The sequence below is a fragment of the Musca domestica genome, unplaced genomic scaffold (assembly GCF_030504385.1).
Source record: "Musca domestica strain aabys unplaced genomic scaffold, Musca_domestica.polishedcontigs.V.1.1 13, whole genome shotgun sequence".
Classification (NCBI taxonomy): Eukaryota; Metazoa; Arthropoda; class Insecta; order Diptera; family Muscidae; genus Musca; species Musca domestica.
Genome location: NW_026712172.1, coordinates 1,635,522 through 1,653,493, shown reverse-complemented (window position 1 = coordinate 1,653,493; position 17,972 = coordinate 1,635,522). Strand labels below are relative to the sequence as shown.

Genomic DNA, 17,972 nt, shown 5'->3' with positions numbered 1-17,972 from the left:
CGAAGAAGTAGGTTCAAGGTCCTCAAGGCGCTAAGTTAGGTTAAAGGTTATCGCTCGCTTTTTGGTAATCGACCTGCTGGTCCATTGTGTTCACCCTACTACGAAATTTGAAGAAAGAAGAAAAGTATAAAAAGAAAAATGTAAGGTATTAGAGGTTTAAAAAATATGTATATGAGGGTGATGCACGGCTAGAGATTTTGCCGTGTCGTCTTTAGCCACTTATATTTTTAATAATTGAAGAATTATTGTAGGGTCAGTGTTCCCTTGTTCACTTGTTTCCCCACCAGCCTGTGTCTCACGTTAATGAGTGCTGGATAGTGGCAGATCAGATGTTCGATCGTCTCAATTTCATCTTCGTCCTGACATATTCAATGTAATCAATGTCATCGCTGTCCCATTTCGATGTCATTGCTCTCACCTTGCAGTGATCAGTGTGATACCCACCACAAGTTTTAAGTCAGGTTTAGACAATGACATAGGACTTTCTTCTCCTCTTCGAGAGAGTGGGCCAGAGGCATAGAGGTGGTGTAACCGAGTTCTCAACTTCAATGGTAGTCGATTTGGATCCTAGCCTAGCCAATTCGTCTTCAGTCTCGTTACCTGGTCTTGGAATGCTTTCTATTCCGTCCTGTTTGGCTTGCCGATTATGTCTTGACCGCATCCTTCTGGCTGTTTACAAGCTTTGAGCTTGAATGGGCTACCGGAGTCGGTTGGGTTACAATCGGCTTGCTGACCGTCGGAATGGAAGTTGTATGAGTTGCCTGGGAGGTCTGTGCAGTATATGTCTTCTTGGTCTCAGGGTGTGGTTCCTCCGTAAACCGACCTCTCTTCAACGCTGAGCGTGAAGGGCTTTCGGTTTCCTTAGGGACTGCCGAGGCTGTCGTCATTGTAAGCTCTGCCTTGGTCCATGGAAGTTGATCCACGAGTTGATCTTGCCTCTCATTGATAACAGATGGTAGGAGAGCTACAGCAACCTGATCAAGAGAGCAACTCGATAGTTGCGGGTGGTTATTTTTGAACTCTTTTACTACCCTGAGGTTCATCTTGATCATGATCCTCTTATTCTCAGTAATCTGTGTGAGGTCCCGGCCGATAAATTTCTTACAGAACTTTACGACCTTTTGAAACCCCGTTTTGCTTTCTCCTCTTTCGGGTCGGTGCCTTCGCGAGTGGTAGGATTGCTGGTAGGGTTGCTGCCAGCACCTACGTCTGTGCCGTCTTGCCGATGGAGGCTTGAGACATCGGAAACGGCCGACGAAGATCCTTCCTGTTGTTGAAACTTCGCACAAGTCTCGTGGGGAATGTTTTTATGTCTTTTTGAAGTGCCTCTCCCCTTTCGGACGAGGGAATGAGAGTGATATCAACTTCTTCGTCAGAAGGGGTGAGTTATTTTCAAAGCCAGAGTGAACACTCTTCTGACTGAGTCTCAGTGTCTTAGTATTCTTCAGTAGGGCGGAAAATTGTTCACTCTGGTCACGGATACCGTCACTGTAATTCAGGATCGTATCGTCCCCTCCCGAATTTATAATCGTGTCCTTTGAACGGTCGTGGGTCGTTGCTTCGTCAGAAGCAATTTGGTCATTGCACTATGGGTAAAAAGCATGATTTTTTGGCATAAAGTCATTTTTTTTTTGGTTTCATATTTTGAAATTTAACTGATTTCCTAAATGTAGATACCCATATTAGAAAAAAAATGTTTAATATCAATACGGGTGGCAACCCTTTTTTGCTGGCGAGCTTTTAAAGTCAGCTGTTTGAAAGTCACTTTGCTTTGGTACAACTGGCGGTAAAGATCAGCTAAGTTCAAGTGCTTCTGATTTGACAAAATTGAAAAAAATAAAATGTGTAATTATGGAAAACGTTAGTGCAGGTATGTAAAATTAAGACGAGGTGCCCTTTTTGTCATAATTGCCTGTTGTTGTAATACTGTGAAATGTTTCGTTTATGTATAGCTTTATATAAAATCTATAAATTGTAGTTGTGTTCCGTGGAGTGTAACTTGTGAATGGCAAAGCATTGCAAAAAGGTATAAATGCCAAGTTATTAACAAAAGTGTGTTAATTAATGAGTAACTAGCCTTTTTTGTTCTATTTTGTGCCAACACGTGTTTTGCAGATAAACACGTGTTTGCCCATGCAGCGCTTATTGAAATTTGGAGCAGCAACAATCGCTCAGAAGATGCACTTGTAAAATATGTGGTACAGAATATCAATAATATCACTTTAAATGAAGACCAAATGCGTTTGATATCAAAACAAGTGAAAGATTTTGTTAATTATATAAAAAAGCATTTGCCAAAGTGCATCCGTAAACTAGAGCGATTTAAAACTAAACATTCAAAATGGCTTAGCAAAAGTATAATTATTGTAATGAATGAGCAGTATGTTTCTTCAAATCATCATAGCCGATCGGCCAGATCGGCTATATAGCAGCGACATGAAATAGTGCCCCAAATCATATGAAAATTCGTAGGTCATCTTGGGGGCATAAAAATGAATACAAATCAAATTTCACTTCAACAGCTTCATAAATAAAAAAGTTGGGTCAAATAGGCCAGACCGGCTATATAGCAGCTACATAAGAAATAGTGCCCCAAATCATATGAAAATTCGTAAGTCATCTTGGTGGGGCTTAAAAAATGAATACAAACCAAATTTCATTTCAATAGCTTCATAAACAAAAAAGTTGGGTCAAATCGGCTATATAGCAGCTATATGAAATAGTTCCCCAAATCATATAAAAATTCGTAGGTCATCTTGGGGGCATAAAAAATGAATACAAACCAAATTTCACTTCAATAGCTTCATAAACAAAAAAGTTGGGTCAAATCGGTCAAATCGGCCAAATCGGCTATATAGCAGCTATATGAAATAGTGCCCCAAATCATATGAAAATTCGGAAGTCATCTTTGGGGTATAAAAAATTAATACAAACCAAATTTCACTTCAATAGCTTCATAAACAAAAAAGTTGGGTCAAATCGGCCAGATCGGCTATATAGCAGCTATATGAAATAGTGTCCCAAATCATATGAAAATTGGTAGGTCATCTTGGAAGCATAAAAAATGCATACAAACCAAATTTCAATTCAATAGCTTTGAAATTAGAGTTTATGCCAAAATAAACGTAAAAAAACCCATAGTGCATTGGCGGTTTTTTGGGGTGTTTAGGTTTGTTTTATTTAAATTTTTCTTATCCATATGAATCTCGGACTTTAGAGGAGACGATGACCGCCATGGCATAGCCTCCCTACTATGGTAAGGACTTGGCATCTAAGCCTGCTACTCACTGAGGCACCCAGTTATCAATGAGGCAACCGTTCGAATAAAGTCGGTACCCTGACTGCAAACCTAGGAACACTGATGGGCACGGTTTACGTAACACCCCAGCATTAGGGAGTCTTATCTCGGTAGCCCACCGCGATCACTGGTTATTTAGAGGCACCAGCTATTCCCCCGTCGAACCAAGGAGCACGGGCACCCGGATATTTGTTCTTAGACTCTCCCCCTGCTACCGCTGAGGTGTTCGCGACTGCTTACTTAATTCGCAGCTGCCCAATATATCTATTGGGCGTTCCACTATTCGCAAACTGTGGACGCGTCCGGTAGCATCCAGCTATCTTACGTGAACGGACTGGAGGAAGGCGCTAGCCGGCAGCACTTGGGGTGCTGACAAGGATACCTTTTTGACATCTTATAATGCGATTGGTCGCTACGAAGTGGAATAGTGAATAGTGCTACGCAGTGGAATAATATCCAGACCTGCCCTAAGAACTGCGGCAGGGTGGCTCCTCATGAGAACACTGGAGTAGGCGAAGTTCCTTCCCATACGTCAGTAAAATCGTATGATTCCGTTACAGTACTTGCTTGGTTGTTATCGCGGAAATCATCCAAACCATCATATGGCGTGTGGCTTTAGACTTACAATGCAGGGTGAGATATATATATATATATATATATATATATATATATATATATATATATATATATATAAAAGAAAGTTGTGTTAGTTACTACGCTTATAACTTAAGAACCGCTGGGTCGATTTTAACGCTTCATACAAATTCGGAATTGTCTCCTGTCCGAAAAGGATAATACCCAAAAAAAATCGCGTAAAATTGTGATATATTAACATTTTCATTTTGACTTTTGGAATTTACAATAGTAATGTTTTATTTTGCATGATTTTTTTTTTTTTTATTTTGACTTACTTTTTTCTAATGTACATTTGTACTGTTTTTTATAATTTAATTTTTGAATTCGAATATTAATAACAATTTATTTAATTGACTTGATTTCTTTAGAACTGAAATTGATGTCGGGTTACATGGAAGTGTAGTACCGAATTTTGTGGTGGCGAAACGGAATAGATGATATTGAAATAATTTAACACGGTCCCACCAAAGTTAATAGATAATTACTTTTTCAAAATCGCTAAAAAATCACGAAAAAAGAGATCTCATTGCAAAAATTCTCAAATCAGGAAAAAATCGAAAAAAAATTCAATGGAATCGAATTTTAAAATAATAGTACATTATATTGACAAGCTTTGTAAGGATCTTTAAACATTTGTTGTAAAAAAACATAGAACAAGTTGAAGATTTTTTCGATTTTTTATTCTTCTTTTGTCAATTTTTTTCAATTTGTATTATCATATTGAATTCAGTAGATTTTTTGGGAACAAAATAAAGAATAATTTTTCACTATATACAGTTTTTCACCAAAAAATATCAAGATTAAGGTATCTTGATGTTTTTTTTGCAGGTCATGATATCGATCATAACTCACGGATAAGGGTACAACCCGATTTCATATTTATATAACCATCGTATGATTAAAGCTATTTTTGGAGTCTTGGCTACTTCTTTCATTTTTTTTGGCCCTTATTTGGCATCATTGTTTCTAAGGGGGTAGGTTACGTTAGGTTAAAGAACGCGCGATTGCCATATGGCAACCGCTCCACTCGGAGACCTATAGGTCCATTGTGTTCATCCTAGAAAAGAGTTTTGAGAGATAGAAGAAAAAGTGATTGATAGAGAAGATGAAGATAAGGGATAGTGTAGTAGAGTGAGAATCTACGGCTGAGGAGTTTGTCGTGTCGTCTTTAGCCACTTGAGTCTTCTGGCTAGTTGAAGTATTACTACTGGGTCAGTGTTAGAAAAAGACGACAAGTCGTGTGACACTAGTTCTCCCACTAGCCTATGCCTCACATTAATGAGTGCTGGGCAGTGGCAGAGTAAGTGTTCGATTGTCTCGATTTCTTCTTCATCTTGACAGATCCTACAGTAGTCAATGCCGTCGCTGTCCCATTTCGATGTCATAGCCCTCACCTTACAGTGACCTGTGATGATGCCCACCACGAGTTTTAAATCAGGTTTTGACAATGACATCAGCGACCTTGTTCTCTTCTCCGAGAGCGTGGACCAGATTCGTTTGGGGATGGTACAACCAATTTCATCTAGCCATTTTTGTTGGATTTTCTCAGAGTAGTGTTTGTGAATAACCTGCAGGAAATGGCACAGTGGTGATTTAACCGAGTTGTCTACTTGAATTGTAGTTGATTCGGATCCTAATCTGGCCAGTTCGTCTGCAGTCTCGTTACCTGGGATGTTAAAATGTCCAGGAACCCAACAAAGCTTGATGGACAACCCAGTGTTTTCCAAGGCTTCCCTGCAGTTCAAAACAGCCCTAGACTTGATTGTAAAGGAACTCAAGGCCTTCAGTGCCGCTTGACTATCGACATATATAGTCACCGGACTACTGACTTCAATGTTCCTCGTGACCAGCAGGTCAATGGCCTTTTTGACTGCAATGATTTCCGCCTGAAAAACGCTACAGTTGTTTCCAAGCTTGTAGGATTCACGAACGTTAAGAGCATCACAGAAGACACCAGCTCCCGTTCCACACTCCATCTTTGAACCGTCGGTATAGACAGCTATGCCGCGGAAAGGTGGGTTGTTTTGAGCCCAGGCGTCTCTGTCAGGTATGTGTATGTCAGATGGGTAGAAGCTTAGTCGTGGGGAAATATAGTCACTTGCAAAGTCTGTCTCTCCCACATTCCTTACACGCCTTAGAATCGCAGAATGTCCAAAGGGTTGACTGCGCCATTCACCTAGTTCTCTGAGTCGAAGAGCACTCCTGGATGCCTGTTCCTCCACAAATAAATTCAGTGGGCCTAGGCCCAGTAGAGTATCCAGTGCTGCTTGAGGCGTGCTCCTGAAGGCACCCGTTATTAGTAAGGATGCGGCCCGTTGAACTTTGTTAATATGTCGTAGATAAGTTAACTTCTTCAAAGAATGCCACCATACTAGAGATCCATAGGTTAGAATGGGGCGAACGATTGACTCATACATCCATTTGATGATGTGCGGTTTGAGGCCCCAGCTCTTGCCTATAGAATTCTTGCAGGAATAGAGTGCAATTAAGCCTCTCTTAGCTCGTTCCTCGGTGTTCCTCTTCCAACTTAGTCGGTGGTCAAGGATAGTGCCAAGGTATTTGGCTTCTAGCGAAAGGTTTAAACTGACTCCATCTAGTTTCGGTGGTGTAAATGTAGGGTATTTACGTCTTTTAGTGAAAAGGACGAGCTCTGTCTTTGATGGGTTCACGCCTAATCCATTGCGACGCGCCCACCGTGATAAGGTGACTAGAGCTCCTTGCATCAGATCCGAGATTGTTTGCAGGAATTTCCCGGCGATTAATAGGACGACGTCATCAGCGTATGCGACTACTTTCGTTCCTGTTACCTCTAGATCCATAATTATATTATTGATGACCAAAAGCCAGAGTAATGGTGATAGGACACCCCCTTGCGGAGTGCCCCTCGTGACCGATTTCCTGACGGATATTTCCCCAATGCTCGAGTTGATGATTCTGCTGCTAAGCATGGTATCAATCCAGTCTATGAGGAGTTGGGGTACTTTAAGTTTTGATAAGGAATCATGAATGGATTCTAGCGTGACGTTGTTAAAGGCTCCCTCAATATCGAGGAAGGCAGCCAAGGTGAATAAGGAACCATTCATGTTCTTCTCTATATACCCTACGACATCGTGTTGCGCTGTTTCAACAGACTTACCTTTCATATAGGCATGTTGAGCATTACTAATGACGGTCTTGGGTACTAGAGATCTGATCTCTATGTCTATCAGCCTTTCCAAAGTTTTCAATAGAAAGGATGAAAGACTTATTGGTCTATAGTCCTTAGGAAGTGAGTGAATCGGTTTCCCCGCTTTGGGGATATAAGTAACTGCGACTTCTCTCCAAGCTTCAGGAATGTAGGATAGACACAGACAAGCTTCGAAAATCTCCCCCAGTATTGGGGATAATGACGCTGAGACACGCTGTATCATAGCGGGAATAATACCGTCTGGTCCTGGAGATTTAAAAGGCTTGAATGTATCTATTGCCCATTTGATTTTGGGTATGCTTACTATTCTGTTAGCCAAGTTTTGTTCACTAGCCGTATGATCACGATGCACGATCGGTTTGCCGATTGCTTGCAGCGTCGATACAGCCTGGGAAGTGTGTGTTGGCTAGCAGGTTAAGGGTCTCTAGTCCAGAGTCAGTCCATGTGCCGTCAGTCCATTTTATATTTCCTATGGATTTAGGATCCTTCGAAAGAATTTTACGAAATCTGGAGGCATCGTTGACACTTTCAATCGACTCCGTGAAACATACCCAAGATGTGCGCTTGGCCTTCTTGATCTCACTGTTGTACTTGTTAAAGGATGCCTTATAGGCATCCCAGTCAGTACGTAGTTTGGTCTTGTTGGCCCTATTATACAGTCGTCTACTGTCCCTCCTTAAGTTGGCTAAATGCTCTGACCACCAAACTGGTTGACATTTCTTCCCTGGTAGGTTAGCGGACAAACTTTTTCATAGCAATCAATCAAAGCACTCGTTATCGCATTTACGGAGTTGTCTATATCGAGGGTTGAGGTTAAGACCATGTTGTCGAAACAGTGAAGCCTGGGTGTAGCCAGCTCCGTAAATTTGTCCCAATGTGCCTTTCTTGGATTCCTATGTGGTTTTTGAGGAATACCATCTACTAAGACTTTGAAAACTATCTTCCGGTGATCTGAAAACGAGCACTCAGGAGAGACTTTCCAGTCTTGTATTAGGGATTCATCCTTGTAAGTTAGGGTGAGGTCAATGACCTCTGCCCTGTCTTTGATTTGGAATGTTGCATCATTGCCCCTATTACAAATTTTGAGATTATATTTTAAGATAAAATCAAAAATGGACTCACATCTGACGTTGCTATCGTTGCTACCCCATTGGAAGTGGTGTGCGTTGGCATCACAACCTATGATTAGATGCCCTTTGTCAGCCAGATCTTCGAGCAGCTCCTCTACTTCATGTCCAGGTGGGTCAGGTCGCTCGTACGGTAGATATAGAGATATGAAAATGTGAACCCTCCCGGATTTAGACTCCAATCTCGCTACCGTAACGTCTCCTCCACTGTTGTTGCTAAGGAAGATAAGGTTTAAACTATTTTTGGCAACAATACACGTCCTTACCTTATCACCATTGGAGACCGCGTAAGAGACGTACTGCCCACTCCCTAGTCCAGTTACCCTATTATTGTGTATATAGGGTTCCTGAACCAGAGCTATGTCTACTTCAGCTTTCGAGAGGGATAGGAGGAGTTCTGCAGCAGCTGCCTTGCAGTGATGCAGATTAATCTGCATGATGCTAAGTAGCTGCTGTTTTCTTCCACCTAATGCAACGGCGTTAGACGGAAACGGATCCATCCAGCGCCGAAATGCAGTTTCCCCCCACGAGCTTGAAGGTATTCCTGGCCATCCGTATCCATAGATACCTTGATGACCAGCCCCTCCCTCAGTGTTTTAATTGACAAGACGCCAGTTGTCCGTTTTGAGGTTGGGGTTCTGCTTGCCCAGTATTGTCAGGATGCGTGCCGGATCCACGGATGGTGGAGGCACCCAAGCTGTCAATACATTACGGCAGGGGATGTCCTTTAAGGATACAGCCGCCAGATCACATCCCTGCCAGAGATCGTGAAAGCCAGATACTGCGGTGACCAGGTAATCCTTAGATTCCTGGTTCTCGCAGCACATTACTTTCACGCCTTTGTAAAGGGTTGCACTGCCGAATTGCTTACTTCGTGGGCCACCCTCTCCCGTGAATACGCTCCCTCAGACGATCTTCGTATAGCAACCATCGACTGTCGCTGATTTTACCTTCCGGTTCAGCCTTGTCGATGATTGCAACCCGAATATTATCCGGGTAGATGGTTTGCGAGTATTTCCTCTTCCGTCCTGTTTGGCCTGCCGTTTGTGACTTGACCTCTCCCTTGTGAACCTTATCAGGCTTAGAGCTTGAAGGGGCTGGTGGGGGAGGTTTAGTCGCGACCGGCTTGCTAGCAGACGGAGTGGAAGTTGTGGGCAAAGGCCGAGAAGCCGGGCCCTTGGATGCCTTCTTGGCCTCAGGGTGTGGTTCTTCCGTAGACCGACCCCTTTTCAACGCTGGGCGTGAAGAGGTATCGGCCTCCGGTGGAACTGCAGTTTCTTGGCCTTATTTTTCTTGCGCTTTTTGGCAGGTGGATTTGACCCAGCAGTGTCAGCATTAGCCGTCACCTCGTGAACAACGACCGTGGTGGTCTTGTTAGTGGCGGCGGAATTTCTGACCTCCGCAGGGCCCTCAGCAGAGGTTTGAACCACAGGTTGGTTTACCCTACTGCTGATAGCAGATTGTAGGAGAGGTAGAAGATTCTGGTTTAGAGAACAGCTCGGTAAGTGCGGGTGGTTCCGTTCGAACTTAGCAATTACCTTGAGGTTCATCTTGATCAGAATCCTCTCTCTCTCCGTTATCTGCGCGGGGTCTTTGCCGATAAATTTTTTGCAGTAATTTACCGACCTTTTATATCCCCGCTTTGCTTTCACCTCTTTTGGGTCGGCGCCATCACGAGAGGTAGGGTTTCTGGCAGGATCCCCGCCAGTGCCTACAATGATGGCGTCTTGCCGGTAGAGGCTGGTGGCATCGGAAGTGACCGACGTTATTCCCTCCTGGTTTTTGGACTCCGCGCAAGTCTCGCTGGGAGTGTTCTTGGTGGCTTGTTGAGATGACTTACCACTTTGAGACGAGGAAATGACCGTGATGACCAGTTCCTCATCTGAAAGTGGTGAGTCATCTCCAAAGCCAGAAGGAATACTCTCCTGACTGAGCCTTAGCGTTTTTGTCTTCTCCAGGATGGCGGACAATTGTTCGCTTGTCGCTGGATGTTGTCATGAATAACGTCACTGTAGCTCAGTATGTCGTCCCCTCCCGAATTGGAAATCATGTCCTGTGGCCGGTCCTTGGTCGTTGCTTCCTTGGAAGCAATGGTGTCATTGGTGGAAGTTGGGGTTTTGTTTTTGTTGTTATTGTTGTTTTTCTCCATGTGAAAGGTCGGACTTGGAGGAGACGAGGTCCACCATGGCATAGCCTCCCTACCATGGCAAGGACTTGGCAACTAAGCCTGTTACTCACTGAGGCGCCCAGGTATCAGTGAGGCAACCGTACGAATACAGTCGGTACCCTCACTGCAAACCGAGGAACGCTGATGGGCACGGTTTACGTAACACCCCAGCGTTAGGGGGTCTTATTCCTGGGTAGACCAACACCGATCACTGGATAATTCGAGGCGCCAGTTGTTCGCCTCGTCGAACCAGGGATCATGGGCACTCGGATATTTATTCCGAGACTCTCCCCCCGGAACCGCTGAGTTGTCCGCGACTGCTTATTTATTCGCAGCTGCCCAATATATCTATTGGGCGTTCCACTATCCGCAACCTGTGGACGAGTCCGGTAGCAACCAGCTATGCTTCCGATAATCCGCCGGATCTAAGGGGGTAGATAACCTCTTCGCATAAAATTTTAAATTTTCAGAGTAGGGTCTTGACCACATTCATCAATTGATTTGGCTAAAAAATTGTATATATGCTACCTTGGGGTATACATACAGATAATTGCCCCATAGGAATTTATTTAAGTAAAGTCCCCACTTTCTAGTATCCTCATGTCCACTTTCACATCTAATGTGTGGTCAGAAAAGAAAATTTTGTATTGCATTGAATTTGTAACCCCCAAGAGAATATTGGTTGGGAACGTAGATTTGAGATGTACATCTATATGAAACGAATTGTGAAAACATGAGTTATACTATCTGATGAAAAAAATATGGACTTTATGGGGTCTCCAACTTACAATTTAAATGGCAAATAAAATAAATTCCCATCTTTCGGTAATGTGTGTAAAATAGCTATATTTTTAGCTATATTTTAGTAGAAGAAAGTTTTCAGTGTAGGTCGATGTTTCGGAGTAGTGCCCATATAAAGGTCCCTCCTGGTTTTACCATATTTCAAGGGATTTGGCTAAAAATGTATATTAGGGGTGGAAATCTTACACAAAAATTTCAACATATCTACAAATTTTAGAATTTTCTCCATGTAATAGAACCCTCTCAAGTCCACCTTTTGGCGGACAAACAGACCGACATGGTTAGGGGGACTGATGACGACTCTAATGCACAATCTGAGGTGCTAATTGGTTTAAAAAAGTAATTAACTTTGGCTATTCTTAAATTATTCAGCCCTAAATTATGAGGTGTGCAAAATACAGTAAATTCCAAATTACTGCTCATTTGACTGGAAAATTTTGCTACGATTTTTACCATACTAAAAATTAATTTGATCCCTTACATCGGGATATGATTGATATATACTTTTTAAAAGATTTGAATAGCACATCCACACATTTGAAGTCCAAGGTTTAAATATTGAAGCCCACGGCTTAAATATGTGTACAGGTATATTAAAACATTTTTAAAACACGTTTAATCGATCAGTATGTGAACACTTATATCTGTCATATCTGTGAATAATAATGCTTTGACAAATATGCATAATAGACAAAAACTACGGTCCGGCAACGCGGACCGGGCCAGCTAGTTGTATACATATACAAAATCATTTTGGTGAGAAAATGAAAAAAGTTATCCTGATGGAATTCAAGCGTGATAGTGTGATTTCTTTGCATTTGGCTTGGAAAACCACAGGTGGCTATCGTTAGAGCACTCCAGCATTTAAATGTGAATAATTTTTTTTGTCTCGTACCAACGCTCGTTACCGTGATACTGGTAGCGTAGCCCGACGTCAAGGAAGTGGGCGGAAGAAAACAGCAACATCAGCAGAAAACGTTCGAAAAGTAAAGAAGCTATTTGATCGAAACCCGCGTCGCAGTGACCGAAAAATGGCTCGAGAGCCAAACTTATAGCAATATTCCATTCGGCAAATATTTAAAAATGAGCTCGTAAAGCCATTGAAATTCCAAAAATGCAAGAACTTACACCGCAACAGAAAGAAAATAGACTCAAAAAAGCTAAAGAGTTGCTTCACTTAGCCGAAAGAGGTGAACTGCTGAATTTGGGTTTCTCCGATGAGAAAACATTCGTTGTCCAACAGTTTGTAAACAAACAAAATGATCGTGTTTACTTGCCAAAAAGAGGTCAGCTGAAAATGTGCACCTTCGATTGGCCACCAGAACACAAGCGCCGGCTATGGTGATGGTGTGGGCCGATGGTTGCTCTCCGCTCGTATTAATCGATCGTGGCATCAGAATAAATGCCGAATATTATCGTGAACATATTCTGGAGGGTGTATTAAAGCCTAGGGCACTCAAACATTTTTGCCGCAGACCTTGGACGTTCCAACAGGACTCAGCACGCGCCACCCAAGAATGGTTACAAAATAAGGTTCCTCGCTTCATTTCCAGATTCTCCGGATACCAAACCGTTGGACTATTGTGTCTGGAGTATTTTGGAAAGCAACATTGGCACTAAAAAGTACCAAAGTTTCGATCACTTCAAGCAAGCGCTTCGCCGGAAATGGGCTAAAATACTACGGAGCAACATTCGGGCAGCGTATGACGGTTTGGCCATTTAAAGGTCATAATTCGTGCCAAACGTGATCAATTCAAACAAATCTAAATTCATTCTAAAATTTGATGCTGTTTCCGACATTTATTTTTTATTTTATTATTATAATTTATAATTTTATTATTTTTATATAAAAATTTAAAAAAATTTAAAAATTATGACGTTTGACTTCGTTGCAGTTTTAGTTTTTTATCTCACCCTGTCTATAAAGAGACAGTTCGATTGGTTTCAGAATTGCAATTTGTTATTTACTTTAGATTTGACGCTAGTTGTATTAATATCCAAATGTATAAGTACCAAGCAAAAAATAGGATTTTTAGTAGATTTCAAGAAATTGTAAGCTTATAAAAATCATTCAATTCAACTTTATTTATATCTACTTTCTTTTACATTTACAACAAACTGCCCGAATTATGCTGGTAGAAATACTGAATAATAAATATTTCTCTAAAATTAAAAAAAAAATATTTATTTACATTTTCAGTTTTATTACCCGTTTGGATAAGTCAAAAGTCAGTGATATTGCATATTCAGATGTGACACACATTAGAATGGCCGTGGAAGTGCTTTTGTCGTTTGGTGATAAATTAATGGAGACAATATGCCACGATTGCATAGCTGGTCATGACATCTGTAAAATGACGGCTCTGGCTTGCATTGACGTTCTACTAGATATAGACTCCATGTCCCACTTAATGAAGTTTATTGCTCATCATGGATATTTGTCTCACATCATAGAGAGTATTGCTAAGAGCGACAGTCAACTGTGCACTACATTGGCAAATGTTCCTGAAAATATGAAATACCTTTACGTGTATGAGTCAAAGATGTCAATGTTAATTCGATTTGCAAATAACTACACTGGTGCAGAACTTTTACTCTCAAATAAGGTATTAGAGGTGTTGTCAGGCATGAAAGTATTTGACATGCACCCAGATTTAAAACGAAAGGAAGTGTGGCAACAAAATGAAAACAGGAATTTTGTTCCTGGTTTCGACTATCGCTTTAGACAAATACTCTTTCCAACCTTAAATCTATGTGATTGTTTGTTGTCAACATTGGGCACTGAAAACTACTCGGTCATCTCACAAGTGATGCATTTCTTACTCTCCCACTGGGATATGATAGAAATAATACTCAGATCTGGCTCACCATTTTCGGATCTTGGATTATTACAGGAATTATCGCTTATTACTGGAGTAATTGCCCGAACTTTTAACCAGGTACTTAATTTTTCTTTGGAATTAAATACAACAAATCCAATTCATGTGATTTCAGGAAACTTTAACCTTGGTCAATATAGATACAACCGGAGATACAGGGGTTAATCTATATCGTGTTCAAAAACTTATGCTGTCAATATACATGCGATTTATAATAAGCGATGTTAACTTTAAAGAGATGCTCAAGCCAGAAAATGCTTTATATGAGCAAACAGAGGGAAACCAATTGCTCCATATTAGATATTTTCTGGAAATTGCAGCTAATTTAACCTTGTTCTGTCGAAATATTATTACAAACAATTCAGCTGATCATAAAACGAATGGGCTTTTATTTTCTCCACACATCAATGAAACCCTACAAAGGTAAGATATATATGAATGAATGTTCAACTTTCGATCCAATTAACTTTTGTAAGCAGCATTCTTAGAAGTTTGGTTAAAAAGTAGTGAAAATGTGTTGAAGCTTATTTTTATGTTTATTTTCGGCTTCGGACTTGTTAACGCAATACTGCGTTTAATACATGCAGAAGGTGTATAGGTATCTAATATCTGATTTTTAAAAATATTCATTCCATCTGCTACAACGGATGGTGAAATTTTTAAATTTAATAACAAAATTCAGTTTGCTCCTTTCAAAACCCTTATAACGAATTTGTAATACTTGAGATTACTTCTAGCAGATCAGTGAGACATTTCAGGAATATTTTAGAATACACAGTAAGATACTTATTTTTTTTATAAACGGGATTTCTGCTCATATTTAAGATATACATTAATTTTTTGTAATACTGGATTTAATTCCTTATATGATTGAAGTTGGCTTTGAAAACTTATTGGGAATGCCAAATATTCAACTGAATACTTTTGGCACAACACATGCTGTCGATTAAGTCTTGTATCAATTCTTATTTGTCATTTCAACAAAGCAAGTGTTGAAATAAATAAAAAAAATCAAACAAAAGTGCATAGTGAAATGAAAACTCTTCTGGTTTTGTTGGGGAAGCCGCAAAATGCGACTTCCCCATACTTTATTCAAATTAGAACTGAAATAATATTATCTTACAAAAATTAACTTAAGGTAAATGAAGAATAAAGTGAGCGTGGGAAAACGCTTAGTAAGCATAATGCACGCTTACTATCTCGGAGCAGTGCGGACAACATACCTCAATAAAGTGAGGGTGTAAAGTTACATACTGAATGTATTGTAACTTGAGTAAAAGCATACTATTAGTTGGATACAGAAGGTATGCCAACTTGGACAAATATGTAAACCAGTATGATACGTTGTCATACGGAAGGTATGGCAACATGGATGAATCAAACACACTACACCTCCCTTTTTAACAAAGAATAATCAACGGTTTAAGTTGATTATTCTTAGTTGAGTTTAATTCGTATAATTTTATAATTCATGAATTTTATTCACATAAATTTACAATTAACAGTCAGTGCTGGCATTATTTAAATTTAGATCTGGTTTATTTTAAAATTACGTTTAATGTTTACAAGTTACTCATATTTGTTTTTTTTTTTTTTTGTATAAAGACTAATGCTTACATATATATTTAACTTTACTTATTTAATACGGTTACAATTTTTGTTCTATAATATATGTTGTAGTAAATAAAAATTATTACATGAGAATAACGAAAAATAGCAAAAAATTTTTTTTTGAACTTAAACGATATCTATAAAATATAATTTATGATTTGTAAAACTCAAATATAATTTTATAAAATTTTGTTGTGGGATCTTAAATTTTAATATAAGTGATTTAATATGTTTTTTTTTTTCATTATTTTACATATATACATATTTTTTTATTAATTAATAGATGTATTCTTATATATTAGTTTACTAAGTCGAATTGAAAAGTTAAATGATCTAAAGTAGATTTAGATTATTGCTATATATGTATGTTTATATATTATTACTATGTATTACTATATATATGTATGTTTTTATATTATTACTATGTATTACTATATATATGTATGTTTTTATATTATTACTATGTATTACTATATATATGTATGTTTTTATATTATTACTATGTATTATATTATTATATTTTCATAGGTACTGGCCAGTTATCTATGTTTTATGTAAGTTTTATAATTTATTGTATGTATATGCTAAATTTATATATACGTATATTTTAGAGGCAGAGTTATATTTAAAAGGCAGTTAAAAAAAAACAATATTTTCAATATTTTTGTTCTTAATTCAAGTTATTGCTTAATGCATTGAACAATTTTAAACGGTTTTTATGTACTTCAATACTTTTTCTGTCCGACGATGACAGCGTGCAATTCCCATTAGAATCTATATTTTCGACAGAATAGGGGCCTTTGAATAATTGTTCCAATTTATGGCCGCCATTATTCTCTACTAGTACTAAATCTCCTATTTGTACGTGTAAAGGATTAGCCGTTTTGTCATATTGTAATTTATTGGAGAATTTTGATTGAGTAATCATTTTGGCAGCTCGTTGTCTTGCCATTTGGAGTCTGTACTTCACTTCTTTTTCATAAGAGTCAACATTATAAAGTGGATCTACAGTGTTAAAACCAATAGAATCAATGATATTTGGAATTTTGCCGAAAACCAATTCATACGGACAATAACCATGGATTGTTGATGGAGTAGTATTAAAACAGTATGTAAATATTTAAGCCATTCGTCCCAATCCGTTCGTTCTAATGACACATAAGAACGAATATATTCATTAAATGTCCTATGTGACCTTTCTATGGATCCAACTGTTTGATGGTGGTATGCTGTTGAGGGAGCATGTTTCACATCCAACATATTAAAAAGTTCCTGCAGGGTCTGGTTTTTATACTCAGTTCCTCTGTCAGTTAAAACTTTTCTCATTGGTCCATATGTAAGTACAAAGTTTTCAAATATTGCCGTAGCTATTGTTTTTGCCGTTTTATCGGGTACTGGTATAGTTACCAGGTACTTGGTGAGATCACATATTATTGTTACTGCGTATTCGTTACCGCTGTTTGACTTAATAAATGGGCCTATTGTATCAATAACGAGAATATCAAAGGCACTTGCTGGCGTTTCCGTTATACACATAGGTTCTTTCGTCCTTTTAAGGGACTTGTTCTCTTGGCATTTACTGCAATTTTTAACATAGTTTTTGATGTCTTTAGACATTCCTTTCCAACGATATTTATTGCGGAGTTTTTCTGACATTCTTTTGATGCCAGGGTGACCTCCGTATAATGGGTCATTATGATACGTTTGTAGGAGTTTTCTTTTCTGCTCGTCAGCAGATATTTTCTCTAATTTTGGCGTTAACGCTATTGTTAGTTTCTTTAATAACTGGTTCGCACAGTTTTTGAAATCATTGATTCGAATCATATTGAATAAATCCTCATTTAATGAGAGTTGCAACTTGAATATTCCCTTATTACCGGTTATTTTTTCCAACCTAGGAATGAATTGACTTAGATCAAAGCTTCCATTAGTAATAAGGTCATCAATCTTTACATTTTCTAAAGTTTTTCTCCCGTATTTAAGGATACACTTTGGAGTTGTACCAGAGAGAAAAAACTTTAGGCGAACACTTTTCTTTACCTCCTTTGCATTTAGTGTTTCGTAGACCCTAGGAATGTCTGACACGCTTGTTAATTTTTTATCTTTTTGTGTTTGGTCTTTCTTTCTTTTGGTCGTTAAACCTTATCAAGACCGTTTCCGACTGAAGCAGCCCTGATATAATATTTTCGCAATGTCTTTTTATGCAACTGGTAAAGAGTTACCAGTAGTTGCGCGGCTAGTTAAGCGATAATTATAATAAGGTAAA

At 39.1% G+C, this 17,972-nt stretch overlaps 1 protein-coding gene across 1 annotated transcript in view; it reads left to right on the top strand.

Moving 5' to 3' along the window:
* The window catches only part of LOC101888321 (nuclear pore complex protein Nup205), a 108,617-nt gene that overhangs the window by 62,405 nt on the left and 28,240 nt on the right, over nt 1-17,972 (top strand). Inside the window, exons 10-11 of the mRNA XM_059118486.1 lie at nt 13,417-14,155; nt 14,211-14,518. Of these exons, the coding sequence (XP_058974469.1) occupies nt 13,417-14,155; nt 14,211-14,518 (1,047 nt within the window). The remainder of the gene's footprint in view (nt 1-13,416; nt 14,156-14,210; nt 14,519-17,972) is intronic.